Raw genomic sequence first — 21,701 nt, 5'->3', positions numbered from 1 at the left:
GGATGTACCCATTCAAGATGCTAAGTACACACTCGGGTGGCTAGCCCTTCGTGCCACTTGTACCACTGTGGCTACATTTCTATTTTTAACATGCTAGTTCATTCAGAGCTAGCATAAGTGTGTCACCATTCAGCTGTAAATTACATTTCCAGCTTGAAGTGCAGATGTATCCTCAGTGAAGCCTACCTCATTGGGATTTGCAAAGTATTGAAATTACGTATGTTATGCAAACCACTTCTTTCACTTTACTTCCATTTTCTCTCTATTTTAATAAATCTCTAGACATCCCAAAAGTGATGCAAAATGCTTCAAGTTGCTAAGGGGTAAGGAGTTTCTGGAGTCTAACCCCACGCTGTTGGTCTTGATCACATTTGGCACAGAGTTGTGGCCCCTCCTCTTAAGATGCATCACAAAGAGTAGCATCAGGAAAACAAAAGGAAGAAGTCTGATGACCAAGGAGATGCACATTGGGGGCTTACTCACCCTACAAAGGGCTAGAGACAGTTCCCATTGTTACACCCACCCTGTCTAGGGGCCAGGATTCAGAACTGCTTACTCACTCTACACAGGGCTCAAGACTGTTTGCGTTTGCCAGCCCGCCCTGCCTAAGGGTTGGGACCTTGAACTGCGGGCTCACCCTACTAAGGACCAGGGCCTGAAACCAGGACTTGCCTGATAAGGGCAGAAGACTGTCCCCTTTGTTTTTCGACTCCCCACAGGGCGCAGGTGCTGGGAAATGTGGCCTCCGTTGGAGACTGAGGGGAAGGAGAGCCACTGGCCCCGCACACAACAGAGGACCCTTTATATCCTAATGTTCATTTAATTTTCATTTAAATAATTTTTTGGCTTTGAGAATTTCAGGTATAGTATTGTTTGTTTTTTTTTCAAATATCTCTTCTTCGGAGATATTTTTCCTAATATCACTATAAAATAGTGGCCTTTGTCTAGAATAATTGTATATATAATCACCTTATATGGAAAGTGAAATAATTTTTTAAAAAATTGTTCTTTTGTATGTTAAAGATATTATGCACTAATTCATTTTTCTTTTCTTTTTTCCCCTTGATACCTTGTACCTGAAATGTTTCTTTCTCAGGATATTAATGGACAAACCGTATGGGGTGAAATGATTTAATTTTTTTACAGTTTTTGAAATTTAAGGTTAGTTAATATTCAAGATTATATTTTAATGATAAATTTAACAAGAGTGAACTAAAAAATCAATACGGTGCTTTATAAAGAATTAATGTAAATAAATCAGGGTTTTATAAAATATTAATATTATTTTTAAACTTTTACATTTAAATCATGGATACTGAAACGCCTCTAGTTTTGTTCACACATTGCAGAATATCCTGACCATTTTTCTGTAATGGAAATTCAATAAATTGTAAAGCTTTATATGTAATTGAGGACGAAACTATTGCATGTGATTTACATCAACGTCCATGCGGTGAAGAGACAAGTCAGTAGGAGCAGAGTTTTAGATAGATAAATAAAGTAAAATAGCTTTTGGTCATAAAAAATGAAAAGATAAAGTATTTTTTATATTATTTAACTTGTGACCATGAAAAAGGCATCATAACAAAAGATTTAGAAGCATATGAGAATTGCTTAGTGTTACTCTGATTCAGCATATTTCTTTGTTAAAATGTGGATTACTAATTTTAATGTACAAGATTAAAATGAAATATCTGTGAATTAGAATTTAAGAGAAATTCAGCGGACTGAACATTTTTTGTTGTGAGTATGAATTTGAAGGTACAATGCAGTCATGGTCTTTTGATTTTTGAAAATACATTAAATCACATAACTGGTTAGTGACTGAGGATTAAAGGTATCATAATCATTTAGACATTAAAATGTAGTAATGCAATGTACGAGAAATGATGTTTTCCAATATCAAAGACAACTTGCATTCCGCTGTTATGGCAAAATCATGACAGCTTTCCTTTGGGGATGCTGAGGACATCAACATGATTGACTTTAAGCTATCTAAAATTTGACAGGGGTAATATTACAGAGATTACTGTATGAACTATGTGAGGCTATCAAGGAGAAATCTGCTGATTCTGTACCACTAGCAGAACACTGAGCCAAAGTTACATAAGATGGTTAGAAATAGTGCATCTCACAGAACCATTTGTACCTGTTCTGTAAATTTGAATCCCCAAAACATCCTTTTGTATTGTTTGTAAAAACAGGAAACTCTGTGTGAAAATTATTCAGAATTTGAACGAGATTCACTTAGAGAAAAGGTGAACAAATGTCACTATTCAGGAAGTTTAAAAATCCAGCTTGAACCAAATTTTTCAAGAAACTAACAAAAAGTTCAATTGTGATTTTGGAGCAATTTAAGTTTGAAAAACATGTACTATAAGTTCTTGCCATTTGGCAAGGATTTTCAAATGACATCATCTTACTTAACTTTCTAACTTTTGCATTACCGTATCATACAAAAACTTCATTGAAAAAGAAGTTGGATTTAGAATTTAGAATGTACTTACGGCATTCTTCAGGTTCATCTGATCCATCCCCACAATCATCTACAGTATCACATTTCCACCAGAAAGGAATACATTTATCAGTTTTGCAGCGGAACTGTAGAAAGAAAGCAAGGAAAGCCCTAAGTTATGAATATTTTTCATGCAAACAAAATCATTTATAAGAAATTAGACTCAGAGCTCAAACCTTATGTCTAATTGTTTCTCTAATTTGTATCTACAGTTGATTTTGTACAAAATACTTTAAAAAAATGTTATCCCTCTTTTGAGGAGCTTTGGGCTAGATCTTCAGCTGGTGTAAATCAGTGTAGCTCCAATGAAGTCAGTCAAGCTATCCCATTTTACAACAGCTTAGGATTTGGTCCTTTGAATTTAAATTCATAACAGCAATTTGCATTCCTTAAAGAACTGTTCTTGGATCTCTTGAGGCCAATATTTAACAGCATTCTTTCGGGATGAATCTGAGTAGCAGCAAATATGTAGGAGTTGCTTATCAACTCAACCAAATATACAGTTTTGCTTTTGTACAATTATTTTTTTGTAAGTTGAATCAAATCAATGGAACCATAACCTAATTCTCTTGATTCTTCAAAAGACAAAAAAATCTATTAATCAAGCTCCTTCATAAGGCCCAATATTGCCCTTAATCTCAATTAGAAGTCTGCTGTACCTTCACTTTAGCTGAGAGAAGAATGCAAGCAAAACTGCCATTATTACTAAATAATAAGTAGTGATTTTCAGATGCAGTCTTCTAGGTGTTAATCTGAAACCACAAATTCTTTTTGTCAATAACATCAATTGTCAGAGTCTCAGTAACTTAAGAATACTGGTCATCTATTTTAGTTTTTCTATATGCTGCATATCCCTGTGTTATTTAAGTGCTGCACAAAAGTCTGGAGTACAAAAGTACATTCCACAAGGGGAAAGGAGTGTAACGGAGTAAACATTTTTTATTTGTTTGTTTTGTTCTAAGAGCATTGATTCTTAAGGAAAGTTTTTTTTTAAAGGTGTGTTTTTCACATTAATCTGAATACCATTAAATTTGAGCTCAGTCTAATCTTTTCTGCCAAGGACTTCCACAGCCAGGATATTGCTGTCAATTATACTTTGTGGTCTGTAGTTAGAACTGAAGTATAAAACAGCTGAATTGTTCCTGCGGAGGGTAGTTGGGCATTGTAGCAGACAGTGAGCATCTGAGACATGAGACATAATGTAACAGGCAAGGTATAAGGCCTGAGGTCTAGTAAAACAGGCCTGAACCTGAATCCTGAACGAAAGTCTAATACTGCTAAGAAGCAAAGTCAGACTGTGAACTTACACGTGACCTCCTAGAAATTGACAAGAATTAAGCTGATACTGCAAACACATACATTCCAAAGGCAGTGCTAGGCACAAAGGAATGAAATTACAATCTAGAGACAGAAAGTACCAGGACATCTTAGCATCCCAAAGATAACAAGGGCTCCCTGACCTCCTCAAATGACACTATAATGGATAGAAATGTCTTGCTAATATGATGACTAGGAATATTTTGATCGAAGCAAGGTAATGGTCGTATTATACTACATCAGAGGGTGGCAACTACATGCGTCAGAGGGGCAGAACAAAACTTATCTGTACCAATGTATAAAAGAGCATTTCAGAGGAAACGACTTTGTCCGACTGAGAGGAAAATGGAGTGTCTCGCCGTTAACTGAGCCATTCCATAAAGAAGCATTTATATGTTAATTGTACTTATAAGATATAGGTTGCTTCTCATCGTGCTTCATTGCAATAAACCTGACCGGGTGCCTTCGTTGCTCAGCAGATCTGTGGTCGTGTCGATTCGTTCGATTGTGGGTGTCGTCTCAGTTACCTGCGCAGAGCTGGGACAGCACATACACGGGGAACACATACACGCAGCCAACAACTGCTAATACCACAAATGACAACAGGGATCACTGAAGATAAGGTGTATCCTATGAAGTAATCAGGACCCAATCACTGAAGTGGCCTTGTAGAAAAGGACTTTCAAGTTCTTTTCTAAAGTGGATGATGTAGCATATCCATGTTGGCCTCTGTCATAAGGTATGTGGCTGCAAGAAGTACCAGCTCCAGTCTTTCTCCAGTATTTATGTCCCAGAGTCAGGTAGAGTTAATTGCAATAGTTCAACCTGGAACTGTTGAAAATATAAATAATAGCTAGGTCCTCATACAAAATAAAATCCCCAAATCTAGAGACACCCACTCATTTTACTTAAACTACCAAACAATTTTAACTTTTGGTCATCAGTGGCCTGGGAAAAATTAGATTTAGACTAGTGAAACCTAGGAATTAAAGTCTCACCATCCTATTACATCTCACACTTTCACATTTGACATACACCCATTGGCAAGAAATGCCCGCTTTTCTGTTTGCCTGGCAATATTGCTTTGCATGCTCCCCCTTACATGAGTACCTAGCAGTTGTGATCTATATTTTCAACATTCCTAGGTTGGACTATTGCAATTCACTCTACCTGAACTTGGACACAAATACACTGTATAAAGAGGTCACTTGGATATATGACATTATTCACTTTAGAACAGAGTAGAAAGTCCTTGAAGAGTTGCCTCTGTCTCAGAAGCATGAGACTTAGGGAAGAATACAGGTGAATGGATGTGTTCATTCAAATGGAATTCTATAACCACCTGTGATAAGACCTTTGGGTGTGTTTCTAAAGATCTCTTGCCTGAGTAGAAAGCTTTATATGCAGGATCAGCCACCAGTGCTTGAAACTCTCTCCTACGCTGCTTGCTGAGATAATCACTGCCAAGTTGGAAGTTTTCGGAAAGAAGTGCAACAGAGAATACATAACTATAAATTTGAAGGGAGGGGCCATGAACACTGAAAGCATCAGGATGAGATCCAAAGGGAAGATCAGTTCCTTGGATATTAGATACTCTTATTAGACATGTCAGAAACTTTATGATCATTAGTTGTGAAATGATAGATTGACCCACTATAGTTAGATGATGTGCAAGATCACTACCATGCATACTTTTTCTGAGCTTAGTGATAGTTAGATTATTTCAGTTCTAACAGGTAGTATATAATTATTGGTACTGAAACTTCTTGAGGGTTCAGGGATTTCTGGAGACACTAGAGAGAAAACCTTGCTTTGTTCTTTTTCGGAAATTGTGAAAGGAGTAACCTTATCTTGAACAAAAGATTTCTGGAGCTATGGGAATATCCTCTTCCTCACATCAGCAACAAAGATAGAAGAACATCTCACATAGATAGAAGAACTAGTTCTAAAGCCTGTGTTTCTGAGGTTATGGCTACAAGAAAGTTCAGCCACAGTTTTGTTTAATCTATTATTCTGATTAATCTTGACACCTGGTTAAACTCAGATGGACATCTCTGTACACCTATGGATCATTACTAGGGATGTTACCCACATTATGGTGCTTAATTATAGGATTCCAATCAACCATTCTGGAGAAACTCTAATATAGTTGATATCACCAGAACTTTGTGATTATTATATTTGTTATTACATTTAGCATTCTGGGCCCCATTGTGCTAGGCACTGAACAAAGAGGCAATCCCTGCCGCATTTCTATTCCTCCGGCAATGGAAACATTATTTAACCAGATCAATAAATGAAATTTCCTGGCTGAGTTCTGTCTGGTTACAAAAATATATCAGAGGCTAATGGAAAATCCCAGCTGAACTAAACTTCTCTTCTGATGCTTGTGCTGTAAATCATGGGTATTCCAGACGAAGGCGTCACTGGTTCAAGAGGTATGTTCTTTTTTGCAGGTGCAATGTGGATTCCTTGGTTATCTATCAAGTCCAAAGTGCCTTCTGGAACAGGAGAGTACTAGCAAGAGGACTTTGACTCTTCCTTTTCCTCTTTTCTATACTTTTATGTGAACTCTCTTAAAATGCAGCAGATTCTTCTCTGCCCAGGCTCTTGTTTCTATTGTTACTCAGAAGCTTTGATCTCTGGTGTGTCCCTGGTTTTGGAAGGGATACAAAACACTCATGACTCAAACATAAACAAATCTCTAACAGGAGATAGGAGGAGACTCCCCCCCCCTGTGAGCACCATAATTGCTCCCTGTGTAGTTTTTTGCAACTTCTGCTGAGGTTTGATTTTGGTTTGGCTATAAGCATTTTGCTTTTACTTAGCTGTCCATAGAGGAGCATTTGGATGTGATCTGGGAATGACCCCTAATTTTGCATTTCATCAGGATGTGGTTCTATGCTCTCAGAAAGAATTTCTGCAGGTACATTATGAGAAACCCACTCAGGGAATGAAGCAAATATCTGGCACTAGCAATCCTAGCCATTGGAGATAATTAGCTATGGATGACAACTGCTAGGAAATAAATGATGCAATGATGTTCTGGATCTTTGCAAATCTTTTCCATGGTGGCAAAACATGGACAGAGCTATGTCTGTTTTGGTGCCTGGAACAACAATTCTCTGTATTATTAAAAAGGTTTTAAAAGATCTTGACTTTTGATCAACTGGTGACTCTGAATCCTTCTCAGCATCTGCCCAGTTATAAATGAGTCTGTTTCTCTGGATAGGGTACTAATTGGCAGGTTGTCCATGTATGGGAATAAGTGTATAACTTGCAACATAAGCCTTCCTGTGACTACCAGACCTTTCGTAAGGTGCTGGGCGTGAGGAGCACCCAATATTCCCAGATGATCTTCCAGTCAAATACTAACCAGGATCCCAACCGTGCTTGTGTTCCAAGAATGGACAAGTTCAGGTGTGTTCAGCATGGTATGGCTGCAGACAGAGAGAAGAAGAAAGTCTTGTACTGCTCATTTTATCTTGGTTGTGCTGAGGACTTTGTTGGCTTGAAGGAAAAGTTTATCTAGTAATATTTATCTAGTAATTCAGGAGTCATTGTGAGCATGGGAAGGGATTTCTCACTACTCTCTCTGTAATTCCATGATGGTGTAACTTCACAGGGAGTGGAATCCTTATGTGCCTCATTTCATGCCTCTGATAGCCTGAAGTGCTCTTTTTGCTTTAACACGAAGCCCACCTGTGGAGCAGAGGAGGGGGGAAGAGAAAGAGAGAAAAGCCTTCCTATCTTGCAGAGTCTGAGCCCCTTTCTTTGGCAGAGCAAGGGTTTATGGTTGATGATCAGATGGTACAAATCCCATTCCTCTGTTACCTAACCTGAGACCCCTACCTTTGTAGAGTGAGAGCCGTGGGCTGCAAACCAGACAGGCATAATTCCCATGATTTTGCACACCGAGTAAGAGTTTCACAGCAAGAAGAGCTTCTCCACATGCCCAGACATGCTGTAGGGTGTGGGACTGGCAGTGATCCTGATACAGAGCACTGTCAGAGCTTCTGTATCAGAGAAAAGCCCCAGAAAACACTCCCTTCAAGAGGGGAAAGGCAGAGGAGAAGGGGTTTAACCTCTAATTTTCACCCTGGTTATTCATTAGCCATACTAACTGCTGCCTTGCAAAGATAATGCTTGCTTTTATCTTTTTGGGGGATCTGAAGCCTTTGGTATTTGCAAGATTTACCCAAAAGCATCAGAAAAATCTCAATTCATAGTGTGTGGAAGGGAAGCTGTGTAGGAGCCCATCTTCTTTCCTCAGAGTGAGGATCCACTCCAGTATCTGGGAGAGGACGACTTTCGATCCTTTGGGTGGAGATTTTTCCCCTCCGACCTAGGTGTGTTGTGGGACTTACCACTGAGCTGGCTGGATAGCATCTTCCTTGTCCTTAGACTCTTTCTCCAAAAGGCTCAGATGCTCCTTATAGGGCTTTTTGCACTGCCATCTTTGCTCCGAAGGGTGTGGATGGGACATGCCAGTCCAACTCTTAGCTCTGGCAGCATGAGGATCAGTCGGCTGTGAACTGACAGGAGGTAATTCACCCTCTGTAGGGCCTCTATATGCTGCCTCACATAAGGAACACAACTCAGATTTCGCCTGGTGTTTGTGGGACAACTCTGCCATGTTTGAGAAGGGGAAGAGAAATCCTGGAGGGGAGGCACTGCAGGCACTTGATCTGGGTGATTGAAACCACCACACAGACCATACCCAATACAGGAGAGGAGAAGGAAGAAAGAGTATACATTGCTACTTCAGAAAAATTAATAAAAATAATGTTATAAAACAAAATGGTCAGGACAAAGTGAAACACCAATTTGTTCCACCACTGAAGAAAGAAAACCTGGTGGCCTTAGTTGAAAGGCAGAGCTTAGTCCTGGAACCCCCAGCAATCACAATGGACCTCCTCCCCATAGGACTTCCTCCTTCCCCATGAGTGAAGAATGAGGAGAGAAGCTCTGCAACAGAAAGTGAATGAAAGGAGTAGGCTTCTCAGCTGGACTTTTATGGTCTCCTGATACCCAAGAAATTGAGGAAGGTTCCTGCTGATAGGGCCATGTTATCCATAAAGGATGGGGGACAATGAAAGAATACTATATAAAAGTACCCAGGAAGCCTAAGAGACCCTGGAGATGAAGTTCTTAGTGCAGCATAAGAACTTTGTCTTAAGAACTATTCCAGTCCTGCAAGCCCACCCACATGGCACAGAGGCTGACCCAAAAGTCCTTAGAAGTGAAATTCAACCAGGACACATAGTTATATCACCCAGAGCTGAGGAAGGCCCCCTCCATTTGATCCTTCTAGTAAAGAACGTAAGGTGGAAGCACATTCAGAAGGTGGAAATGTGTCAGTACTGAGGAACCTGTGCAATCCCCAGACAAAGGGTGGTGAATCTTACAGATTGTTATCACTGGGAAGATTGGCAGTACCTTTGTTTTGAAAAATACACAGCCAAGGTCTCTGATCCACTCTATGGCAATGTTTTACTTCCTCCTCTGTGATGACACTGAGACCTACTGTCAGTCCCATTTCTTATCCTCATGCTACAGTTATCAGAAGAGCAGAACCAAGGCTTTTATAAACATCAGGTGTCACTGAGGTCCTGACAGCAGGGAGTTTCAGCACCAGTAAGGAACCCACTCAGTCAGTGACTTGCTAAGCCAGTCTCCAGCACCGAAAACGTGCTTGAATAATTTCTTGCCCAGGAGGGAACACCACTAAAGTTCCTCAAAGTCAAGATGCCACAGTCCTGACAAACTAAAATGATATAGTGGATATATTCTGCAATGAAGCAACTCAAACCAGACTCAGAATATTGTTCTCCACTTTGAAACTAATTAAGGTGACAATCCAGGCATCAAGGCTTCTATTTCCAAATAGGCAAAATATTGTTTCACAATTTCTGCCTCTCACCTCCAATCTATGAAGGAACACAGAAAATATACATCCTATGCTGTACTATAATGCACTAATTTTCCGACAGGTATGTAAGCCCGGTTCTCCTCATGAATTTGGCTCATTTTCTTAATGAGTTATTTAATAAAAATGTAACATAGGTGCAACTAAAAAGTCATATCCTACATTAAAAGTAGTTACACTAATTGCACATTATTCTTTGAGGTGGATCAAACTGATTTAGATCCAGTTAAGTATTTTCAAGCACTGCAGCTGGTAAGGCAAATGGGTAGTTTGACCAATTTGCTATTGAACTTTTGTCAATATCTGCCTGTAACATCCTCTATTATTTTTATTAAAATAATTGTCAGAAGTGCTGTCACTACAAAGAAATAGGTGATGCCACACCTGAGAGGACTACATTCCAAAATTCTAGTAATTATGGCACATCATAGTGCTTCATTACTTTGTACCCAGTGTTCATGGGTACCTTGCAGGTATGGTACATGTAGACAGTGAATATCACCATAGTAACAGAATCCTCATTACCAATGACTGAAAAGATTTATCTATAATATAATTTTTTAAAATTTTATCATAGAAGATAGTAAATCTGACTTCAGCTTCGAAACATAATTTAATGAACTTTTATATACAGGAAGATGACTGAAGTGATTTGAAAGCTATGAAAAATCACAACCAATACATTGTAGAAACATGCAAAATGCATAAAAATGGCTTCTCTCTATATCACATTATTATGATTTAAAGTCTATTATCTGACAATTGCTAGGGCTTGAAAAAAGTACTGTATCCCATGGGAAAAACAGAATTCCTAGGTGTTTTTTCTTTTAATAGTCCTCAACATCTGAGAAATATTAGACCTTAGACCTATCACAGGTCCATGACTTAATATTTCCTCAACTTGAAATGAATGTAATCCGAGGCAGAAGTTTCATATTATGGGTGTGACACGGTCTGGGGTTTTATTCAGACAAGTGAGGGGTTGTGTCATCGCTGACCCTGTAACCTGAGTGGCTCACTATGCTTTGCTACTGTAGCTCCTAGGCCAATAGGCTCATAGTCAGCAACAAGCGGGCAGGTACATCCGAGTGTGTGTGTGCTATGCAGCCACCCCTAGTTCAGCAGCTCTGACCTCACCAGTCTTTCTACGGTCCCACAGCACCACTCTGGCTTCTATCAGCCTTGGTTACAACCAGCCAGATGACCCCAACACAATCCCAGTCCCAAATTTTCCCAAAGGTGTGTGCTCTGCAATATCCAGTCCTCTCCTGGACTGTTCAGAGAAATAATAAGGTTTGTTTGTTCCTTTAAAGAGAAAAAAGCACATCATACACATTAACTTAACTTGGGTAAATACACCTTCTTCCCTGAAAACAGAGCACTGAATTGGTTTATAGCAAAAATAAAACAAATGTTATTAACAGGATATAAATGAAATGATGCCAAGTAAAGTGAATTAAATTAGAAAGGGTTATAAGTAAATCAAAGTGAAATATGCATCTAAAAGTCTAAAGCTTGATCTAGCAGGATGTAGGCTTTGTTCAGGATGGTTTCTCACCCAACTTCCTTCTTCCAAACCATGACTGACATTCCCTCAGTCAGGCCCTTCCACAGAAGCACAAGGTTCTGGCTTCCCTTCTCTTCCTAGGTGAAAGATCTTTTCCTAAGCTGGTTGCTCTCCTATATTTAATTCTCAGAGACTTCAACTCTTCCTTGGTTGATGGACCTATCTTTCTCAGCTTGCAAGAGCTTTGGTTCCTTGCATCTGTCTAATGATGGGTGCCAAATATAGCTTCTGTCATTGCTTACATCTTCCAAAGTTCAATTACCTTGTTTCAAGAGGCAGGATGACCTCATGTTTTTTTCCCTTCCTGTAGGCTTCCCATCTCCTTATAAGTAAATGAGGCTTCCATTGTTTTGATTCCATCATGCTTAATTTACATAGGAGACAGGTAAATGGCTGTGTTATTCCCTCTGGCCTTGGAGGGACCTGTTTCTCCCTTTTTTTGGAGACAGACTATGAAGACTAATATAAATGAATATCCATAATTCCTTTTATAGTATTGATACATACATTTTATGATGATATTAATCACCAGTGTGTCATAGACTTTAATAAAAATCCTCACTCGATAAAATGTATAATACAGTAATATTGTATACAAACAGTTGCTTCAGCTGCTTATTACTTGAAGTTCAAACCCCCTGTGTATATAGTCCAGATGAAGTTTCGCTTCCCTGCTGTGGCATAGATATCTAGCTGTCTCCTCCCCCAATCATTAGCATGATAGCTTTGTTTACCTTATATGTAAATTTACCTTCATTGTCACTCTCTGAAGACTGAGCTGGCCCGAGAAGCAAAAACACATTCTTTTGTCTAGGACAGACCTATTAACCATCTCCCCCTGACATGCCTGGTTTAAGTACACTTTAGTCATAGCTCCAGCAATATCCATAAGTCTTAATATACACCGCATACATACATCACACAAGAATATTAATGATCAGTGAATTATTAGTTTTCCAATTACATATTACATCACACTTCTTAGATGCAGATTACATCCATAGTAAATTGGAGTACACTGAATTGGTCTGACCAGCTAAACTCATTACCTGATGCCAGTGAGCTGCTTGCCCTCTGGCACTGAGATGCTCTTTGGGTCACATGGGAAAATATTCAAAAACTTTTTTTTAACAGATTGTTTGTAAACAAATGGAAGATGTTTGAAAGCTGCTCAGAGGTTTGAAAAGATAGAAATTCCTCTGGAAATTAGTTAATTGAGTACAGGTGAGGCGATGAAAAGTCCAAGATATAAATACACTGTCAAATGGTTCCACTATTTATCATATAGATATAGTCCATACATATGTACATATGTCATCCCAGATGTTATTACAGACTCATTATTAGCAGCTCCACAGTTAAGGTTGTGTTGAATTTTTCACTTAAAGCAGGATTAAAATACCTCTAACGTTTTTTAATGACTGAATTTAGTTTTTAAATTTGACGCCTTAGCTCTTCTGAAGGCAACTGAATTTACTGTGTAAATTTTTAAAAGAAAAATATATACTAATTTTTCAGAGGAAACAAAAATATTTTCTTTCTAAAACATTGTCCTTGTGGTATTATACTAGTTTATCTCCTTGTTAAACAGTCAGTCACAACAAACTCCAAATTTCATATACAAACATATTTTCACAGCATCTCAGACATATGATTTTTAATTTTTATATTTAAACACAAATCATTCTTCTTTTTATATGTCCTAAATTATCTGATCTGCACAAAGAATAGCTGATGCTACTTCAATGTTGTGCTGTGGTTTGGTTAGCTCTTTGCGGTGGGTACCACCTTCATTAGTACCAACATCTGGTTGTAAATAAAGCTGCAAATATATAGTAAAATGGCAACCATCTTACCTGACTGGCTGTGCAGTTTGACAAGCAAGTCTTGTTATCTGCAGCAAGGTAAAAATTAGTGGGACAGGCACAAGTGTGTGTTTTGCCAGGGGCTAAGAGACACAAGTGACTGCAGCCACCATTATTTATCGTACACAGATGTTTAGACACTGTAAATGAAAAAGAAAAAAAATATTAAAACCTACCAACCAACATTACGATTCCAGGGGGAAAAAACCAAAACAAATTAAAAAAAACACTAGAAACTTCCCTAAAGGGAAAAAAGTTGTCTGTAACCTTTTACCTCAGCAAACTTGCCAACCTTTTTATGGCAGAAGGGAAAGTAAAATCCCCTTGTTACAAATTACATTATTTTTACACTGTAGTAGTTTAAAAACATACCATTCTTTAAACACAAAAACAAACATAACTTTCTTTCTTTAGCCATCAGTCTTTCAAACAGTCTTATCAAGGAGCACAAGCATTTTGTATGACATAAATTAGTTCACTAATAAAAATGTAGATTTGAAGGCTGAAACAATGAGAAAGAAAGCATTAATCTTTTACCACGGTGCTGCTAATTTGCTAACCTTGACCAGTTGCCAAATGTTATTTTACTAGAACTGTAATACACGGACTGTAGGAGATCAAAGATAGTTATAATACTGTCCTCCTTCTCCAGCTTTTTTGGCCCAACCATTGCTTAAATAACTCTAAGCTTGTTAGACATCAGTATTTTAACACTTTCCTACTTTTGCAATAATAATATCGAAAACTTTGATAATACTTCATTTCTCCTTTTCTGGCCTGATTTTATCATCTTTGTAACATAATATAATTTTAACAATTCAGTTGACCTAGTCAATATCATTAAGCTCTTACAGAAAGAAGTTCTTTATAAGAATTTCCACTTGATATTTAGTTACTTAAAAATCTACTAGAAATACTCTACTATAATGTAAATACTTATAATTATTGCATAGACAAATGCCTGATCCTAAAACAAAAACCCAAAATAAAATAAAAACAAACAAAAACTTCAGTGAATTCAGAAATCAGAAGTTAGTGAAATATGCTGATGTGCTGTATGAAAAGCATGGATAGAATAATTACCATCAGGTTGTCTATAAGAATGATACACCTGGATATCTGTTATGGCATGCCATGAGTTAATCAGTGATACTCTGTCTGCTCCAGAGGTTTTGTGGGCACGGCTGAGTGACTTGGTTTTCCCATCTGTCCAGTAGATGTAGTCTTCAAACAATGTCAGTGCAATCACCCCTGGAATATCTTGATTAGGGACTGTAATAGGAGATGGTAAGATTAATGTTCAGCCTTGGAAGACTGCCAGTTAAAATATTCCATACTGTATTGGCTGACAGATACAAACACTACATAACTTCTTGTGAATAACTGCCTTGACAATCTGTCAAGCCTGGAGGGAACTTTATTACCAGTTAAGGATTAGCTCTGCTTACATATACGTAATTGGCACAACCATTGCAAAGAAAATGACTGAATTTCAGTTAACAAATAATTATATCCAGGTTCTAAACAAATTACATATTAAATTTTAATAAAGTAGTTAGCATTTATACTTATTTACTCTGCTAAAGCATTATTTTTCTTTTTTAAGGGAATACACCTTATTAAACCATAACCAAGATGTACTGTATTTTAACACCATTAAAAGCTATTGTAGTCACTTAATTTTTGTGAAATATTAAAGTTCACAAAATAAACTAAAAAGCAGATTTTCTGCTAACAGAAATACAAGAATGGTTTAAGGCTTACTACTGTATATATTTACTTTTAAATACATTACAATACATATAAGAGGTGAATATAGATAATAACTTATATTCTAACTCTCAGAATAGAAATCCATAACTGGATTAGTGATGCTCAGTTTCTCATTGTGAAAAATCTACATCATTCAGAGCAAATGAACTGGTAAAGTACTGCATGCAGTGACACCACTGTTACACTGCACAAGTATATTTTTAATATATTTGATAAGAGTTAAGTGTAACTTCAATAGTGTGTTACACCATGAGCTCTCTCATTGAAACCAGTAGAAGCTCTTATGGAATAGCACACTATGAACACACATAAGGATGGCAGAATATGGCCCACATTGTTCTGAATAGCTTATCATAAACACTGAACAAACTTTGTTAACATTCACTTTTGTAAAACTTTTGTAGTGTCTTTATTAATTCCATCGAACACTTCATTCCAAACAGTGTTTATCACACTGAACACTCTTTTCACTGGACTATTTGCTCCTGCTAAACACAGTTTTCTATATATAAAGATTTCAGTGAAAAACTGGGATATTTCAGGTGTCCCAAAAGTACTTCTTGAGACACTGACACACCGTATGATATAATTGACTTTAATATAACTTTGACACTGCATGAGCTAAAATAAGACATGCATCTAGTATAACTTATCCTCCTAAAGCACCTATCACCACGATATGTGCTAAGTTGTAACAGGTGATTTAGCCAGTAACACATACAATATTTAGGAACTGAAGGTTCGGGGGGGAGGTTCGGGAAGCAGAGGAGTTAAGAAATACATGGTGTATTCTAATCAATTGTACAAACCCAGATGGTTCAAGTAATATGCATTATCTTACAAGTTTACTTACTTACCTAACTGTATCTAAAAAAAAAAAAAAATCAATCTGTTTAAAAACCTTCATGACAAAACCAACACAGCTTTGACTAAATAGTCTATTAATGATAGCATGAGATTTAATAACTTTTGGAAAATATAAACCATGTAATTATGATGGGAAGATTGTAGACAGATTTTGTTATGTTTGAGGTACTTTTGAAAGGACAGAACTGAATGCATGAATCTGACCAACTGTCCTGAACTAGATGGTCAAAAAAGGTAATTAGCAGTATGAAGAGGGTATTTTCAAGTTACTTAAAAACCACCGTTGCACACTAAAAGTTGGAGACAGGTGATGCTTTTTTTTTAAGAAACTAAGATGTATCAGATGACATCACCTGGTATGAATAGTATGAATTTAATTGGCAAGTTGGCCCAATTAAAAGAAAACTGTAAAATAATATCAACTATCACCCACAGGTATTCAGCTTGATGAATAAACTTTGAGAAAAAAAGAAAATTGTGTGGGCTGAAGTTTAACAGGTGCTTATTATACATTTCAAAGTCAATTCCAAAGCTTTAAACATTGCCTAGGAGTCCTCCAGCAAACTGTTTTGCATGTTAGTAATGATTCAGATGGAAATAAAATACACACGCACACAGCACCTACACAGTCTAACTGTATGATTTGTTTTTCGCAAGCTTTTGAGGTGCATTCAGACAGAAGATTTATGTTATGGCACTTAGAGTTGGTGTTAAAATGCAGGTTTGGGTGGCGGGGCATTTTCATCCTAACGCAACAGAACCCTTGTGCCACATATATATATATTAAATGTTGGTATTCACTTTATATACTACAATTTAAAATATTCAGGAGCATCACATCAATCAAATTCCACAATGCCTTCTACAAGCACTGATATGTCATTCATTCTGCAGTGAACAAGTATATCTTCCAGTTGCTTATAACATTTTTTATTCTAAATCTTGTGTGTCTTGTTTGGCATATACAACATGTAAAAGACTATTATTCATAACTGTCAAGTCAAATGATGGATGCATTTGTTTGGAATAAGAAGTCTTTTTACAAAATCCCATGTAAATCTTTATGGGTCATTTTTAATATTTAGAAATTTTATTTGACATGGCTTTCACCACTGATTTCCCTTAGCAATGTTTGTTGTGGTACAATTTTAAAAAGCTGTATTCATCTTTTGAAAAGGAGATTATTTCCTGCTTATCTGTACTATGTATGGTATATAATTCTGTCATCAACAAAGCAGCACTAAAATAGTGACTGTATTTGCATTACAGAAGGTGAATCATTAAATTAGAATTCTAACTTGGATTTTTTCACTTATAGCTATTAAGAGTATGAGTTACTTTCAAAGTAAGATTTATTTCCCCAAAAGGAATTCATTTAAAAATGCAAAAGTAAAGATAATTTAGTTAAAATAGAAAATGTGTTACCCAGTCAGTTCTTTTCTGGGGATAACGTCTCCTAGTATGACAATTTTAATTTGTGCCCACCTTTCTGCAATTATCAGAGGATGTTCAGACTTATCCAGGGGGCTTCCATCATGGCTTAACCAAACCCTTTCCAAAGTACCTCCGAGTTACTAAACCTGAGATTTTTCAAAGTCATTCTTAGAGAGTTTGAACACCCATTAATTTTAATGAGAATTAGAAGTTCAAATTCTTTATGTAACCTTGAAAATCTCAGCATGTATATTTATGAATGGACTAAATATAAATATCTAACCTTACTTCACTGTGTTAAGTACATGCATGAAAACTAAAGAGATGATTGTAAAAATGCCCAAAGGACTTAGTTTGAATGGGAAGAATTAGGGGAAACACCAATCCGGGAAGAAAATAATCATGTGACAAATGTTCTATTCTGCATTTTCACATCTTCCTGAGTCTGAGACATCTTATTTATATCAAGAAATAAGAAAAATATTCAGAAGTGTGGGAGAAGGGCAAAAGAAGAACGTTTATTCTTCCCTAAAATTAATATCTCAGTCTATTTGGAGATCACGTTTTGAAGCCCTTTCTGCCAAAGGATCCCTCTGCAGAGCATAACTTGGGCCTGTAACTCTTTACAAAAATGTTGATTTATGACAAGATGACAGATTACAGATTTTTTCTGTGTTGGCTGATTCCCTTTCTGCCCAGGATGCCACCAGAGAATGTATTGACTGGAATGATTCTCATAAGCTGAATATCTTTCAGTGATACAGCATTTGATTCATTTTTCCCTGGAGTATTTGAATGCCTTCAGGCCCAAATATTTATGGTGGAAGGAAATAAATAAAGGTTTTCCTAAATTGGTTCATTCTATTAGGGTATTTTTTAACCTTGTTCTTCTTACTTCTTGAATATACCACACTGTCTCCTTTGGTTAATGAAGTTTGGGGAATGATTTCATGTGAAGTATAAAAGGAAGAATGAACTATGGATGACTCTGGAGTGTAAAGGACTACCTTGCCCTAAATGGAAAATGCAATGTCTTCCAAGAGCAGAGATTTAGGAGGCTCTTCTTGTCAAAAAGAGATTGTGGTCAGGGAGCATGTCTCTGTAGAAAGGAACTAGAGAGCATTAATAGGAATGAGGAACTGTAGCACTGTTGGCAGATCCCAGGTAGAAAAGATAGTTCTCATTGTAGGTTTGGACAGATATGCTGGCCTGAGGAACACCAGTACCTTTATACGTTCTACCAGAGACTTGCATGAGCCTGTATTTATTAAACTGTTGAGTTGTAAATTGTGAAGATAGGAGGTTTTGAACTCTGACCTGGGCTACCTTAGAAGGAAACTAGAAAAAACAGGATAGAATGGTTACTTACCCTTCTGTAACTGTGGTTCTTCAAAATGTTGAAATTATGGATCATGCTGTAGATGTGAATATGCCTCATGTGCAAGATTGGATTTTTTCGACTAGCAGTGTCTATCAGGGCTGTGCATGCATCCTGTGTCTCCTCATGCTCCCATATAAGGGCATAAAGGACAGGGCAGCTGCAACTCTTCCTCAACTCCCTTACCATTCAAGGCCCATGCTTTTGAGGACTCAGAAAAGTGAGGACAGAGGACAGATCATGGAATCTACATTGACCACAACATCTCAAAGAGCCACAGTGACTGTGTGGTAGTTAATTGTTTTTTCTTCTTCAAGTGTATATATCATGATGGATCTTACTGTCAGGACTGTTTGCCATGTCAAGTGCATAATGTTTAACTAAGTTAGTGGGTTGCTTAACGTAACTGTCTTGCAATTCTTGGAAAGAGGCACATTTCTGAAGTAGGCAGATGATGCTGCCTGTGCACTAGTGGAACAGACCTTGACATTCAGAGGCAGATTGATAGCAGGTGGAAATGATAGCCAATTGATAGCAGGTGGAAATGCATTGTGCAATCCACATTGAAATTCTCTGTCATGAGATAGCTTAGTTTTCAATGCACTGGATATGGCCACAAAGAGGACATGAGAGAGCCTGAAAGGCTTGGTCCTGTTGAGGTAATATAGCAAGGCTCTGTAGATGTCCAAAATATGGTTCTTCTCTCCCAGCATCAAGAATAACATTTGGGGAGAGATTTTCATCACCACTTTGTCCCTGTAGAAAGCAGCCTGGCCATAATAGCTAGGATCTTACTGATGCTAGCATGCTGCGGTAAAGGCCATGAGAAAGACTGACTTGATAGAAAAGGTGGCATATTGTGCACTCTGCCAGTGGTTCAACGAGAGGCTCTATAAGTTTTAGGAGAATAAGACTAAGGTACCATGTAGGAGTCAGGTCTCCCTTACTGGAGGGCAAGTATGAAGAAAGCCCTTGAGGAATTTCAATGCCGTAGGATGTGAGAAGACTAGGTATGACTGTATTGGGGCACGACATGCAAATATTGCAGCAAGGTGAATCTCAGATTAGTTAAATGCTAACCTTGTGTGTTTCAGGATTATATATATAAGCCAACATCTTTGGTATCAGGGCCTCCAGTGGCTCACTATCATTTTGATTTTCCCATATGGAAAATATTTTCCATTTCAAGAAGTATGTCTTCCTAGTGAAATGTTTACTGCTTTTTATAAGGATTTTCTGAACTTAAAGGGAAGTTTCTGTCAGTTAGTGTTCAGCCAGCCAACTTCTAAGCCACAGATGCAACAACTGTGGATCCGAGTGCAGTATCTGACTGTGATTCTGGGATATTATGTCTGGAGAGGATAGAATATTTATTGGAGGCTGCTTAAACATCTGTAACAAGTCCAACAGTCAAAACACTCTTGGCTAGTATGGGGGCTATCATGATGACTAAAGCTTTGATAATCTGATCCTGTATATATTTTGGGGGGGGGGGGGGATCAGGAAAATTAGAGGGAAAGCACATAGCAGTCTCTGAGACAATGGAAGGAGGAAGGCATCTGTCAGGGACCCTGGGATCATGTCTCCTCTGAAGCAGAAATTCAAATACTTTTATCTTTTGTGGTGAACAAGTCTGCGATGAGAGTCCTGCACTGATGGAATACTGGGTTGCACAGCCACTACTTGTGGTGGTTATCACACTTCAGCAAGTCTGCTAGGTCATTGCCAACTCTTGGATGGTGTAGGGCCATGCTGATAGCAACGTAACTCAATGGCTTCCTGGTAGAGATGATTGACCCACTCCTTTTCATGTTGTTAGTCATGATTTGTGTCCTATGCAGATGAAGAGCGGAGAGCCAAAAACTAGTCACTCCTGCTTTGTGAGACTGGAATATTATCCTATAAACAGACAGGGAATCCCCAGCTTACCATTCAGGGCACCTCAGCAAGTCTGACCTGATTCTGGTACATGCTCTAATAGTGGTACAATCTAAATGTCTCAGGTTGGTGAACATTTAGTATCCAGATATAATTTAACTGATTTTTTATTAAACAAAAAAATTATCTGCATGATTTGTAAAATACATTACCATAACTATTAATGGGAGGGGAGAGACTAGTTTCCAAATTCCACAAATAGTACAGCATAGTATTTACAGATTCCTTTGCATCCAGGAAATTGCCATTCTGAACATACATATATAAGAGAGAAAAAGAGAGGACCCCCCCATATTAGTGTGAGTCACCATCTTAACAATGTTGTTTCAACATTGTTTCTATATAGTTGTGAGAAAAGTGATAAAAATGAAATTGTTCCATTTATTTCAATAAAGTGACTGAAATGGTATCGGTGGGGGGTTAACAGTTATCATATCTGTACTTAGGAGATGTTATTGAGGTACACCTGAACTATACTTGTCACATGGACAAATATCATCTTTATGTGTAAAGAACAAGACAGGATACTCATTTTGTTTAGTCAGTTCTGTAAACACCTGCCGTGAATTGATTTTCACTGGCCCCCTGTGTAGGAGTAGATTTTTGATAGCTCAGAGTCCAGTAACATGCTTAAACTATTGCCAGCAGCTAGAATACCAATTATTATGCTTATTGCTGAAAGCAGCTAAAAGAAGGCCTTTCTGAAACCTGAGCACAACTAACAGACTAGGAGGGAAGGGTGAAGTAAGTGACCATGAGGAGTAAACATGACCCTGTGCCCTCCTGACATGAGTTGTTTTTCTGAAGTAGTTTTGCAAGATGGAAAGTCTGCAATAGTTAACTATTGCTATATAGCTGGTTAACTGATGGAAAGTTCCCCCACCTGACTGTTGGAAAATTCTGTTTCTGACAGGTTGGAAATCTGCACACTTAACTTCTGCTCGGCAGTTATTCTGATGAACAAGCTATGTAACACTATAAAATGGGTATAAAATGAGGAAGAAATCTGGGCTCTTGCACACTTGAACACCTCTCAAGTTTCCCTGCAGAGGGAAAGCTGGTCAGTAGAAGTCTATAATTACCCACTTGAAACCTCCTCAGGACATGAGTAAACATGA

At 37.8% G+C, this 21,701-nt stretch overlaps 1 protein-coding gene across 1 annotated transcript in view; it reads right to left on the bottom strand.

Annotated features, from left to right (window-relative positions):
• LRP1B (LDL receptor related protein 1B) overlaps positions 1-21,701 on the bottom strand; it is a 1,171,881-nt gene that overhangs the window by 163,423 nt on the left and 986,757 nt on the right. Inside the window, 3 exon segments of the mRNA XM_067549510.1 lie at positions 2,508-2,601; positions 13,185-13,333; positions 14,277-14,465. Coding sequence (XP_067405611.1) covers positions 2,508-2,601; positions 13,185-13,333; positions 14,277-14,465 — 432 coding nt within the window.

This window comes from Emydura macquarii, unplaced genomic scaffold (genome assembly GCF_026122565.2).
Source record: "Emydura macquarii macquarii isolate MOO-44397 ecotype Brisbane River unplaced genomic scaffold, CSIRO-AGI_Emac_v2 contig_1253, whole genome shotgun sequence".
Taxonomy (NCBI): Eukaryota; Metazoa; Chordata; order Testudines; family Chelidae; genus Emydura; species Emydura macquarii.
This window is presented reverse-complemented; position numbering and strand designations above follow the sequence as displayed.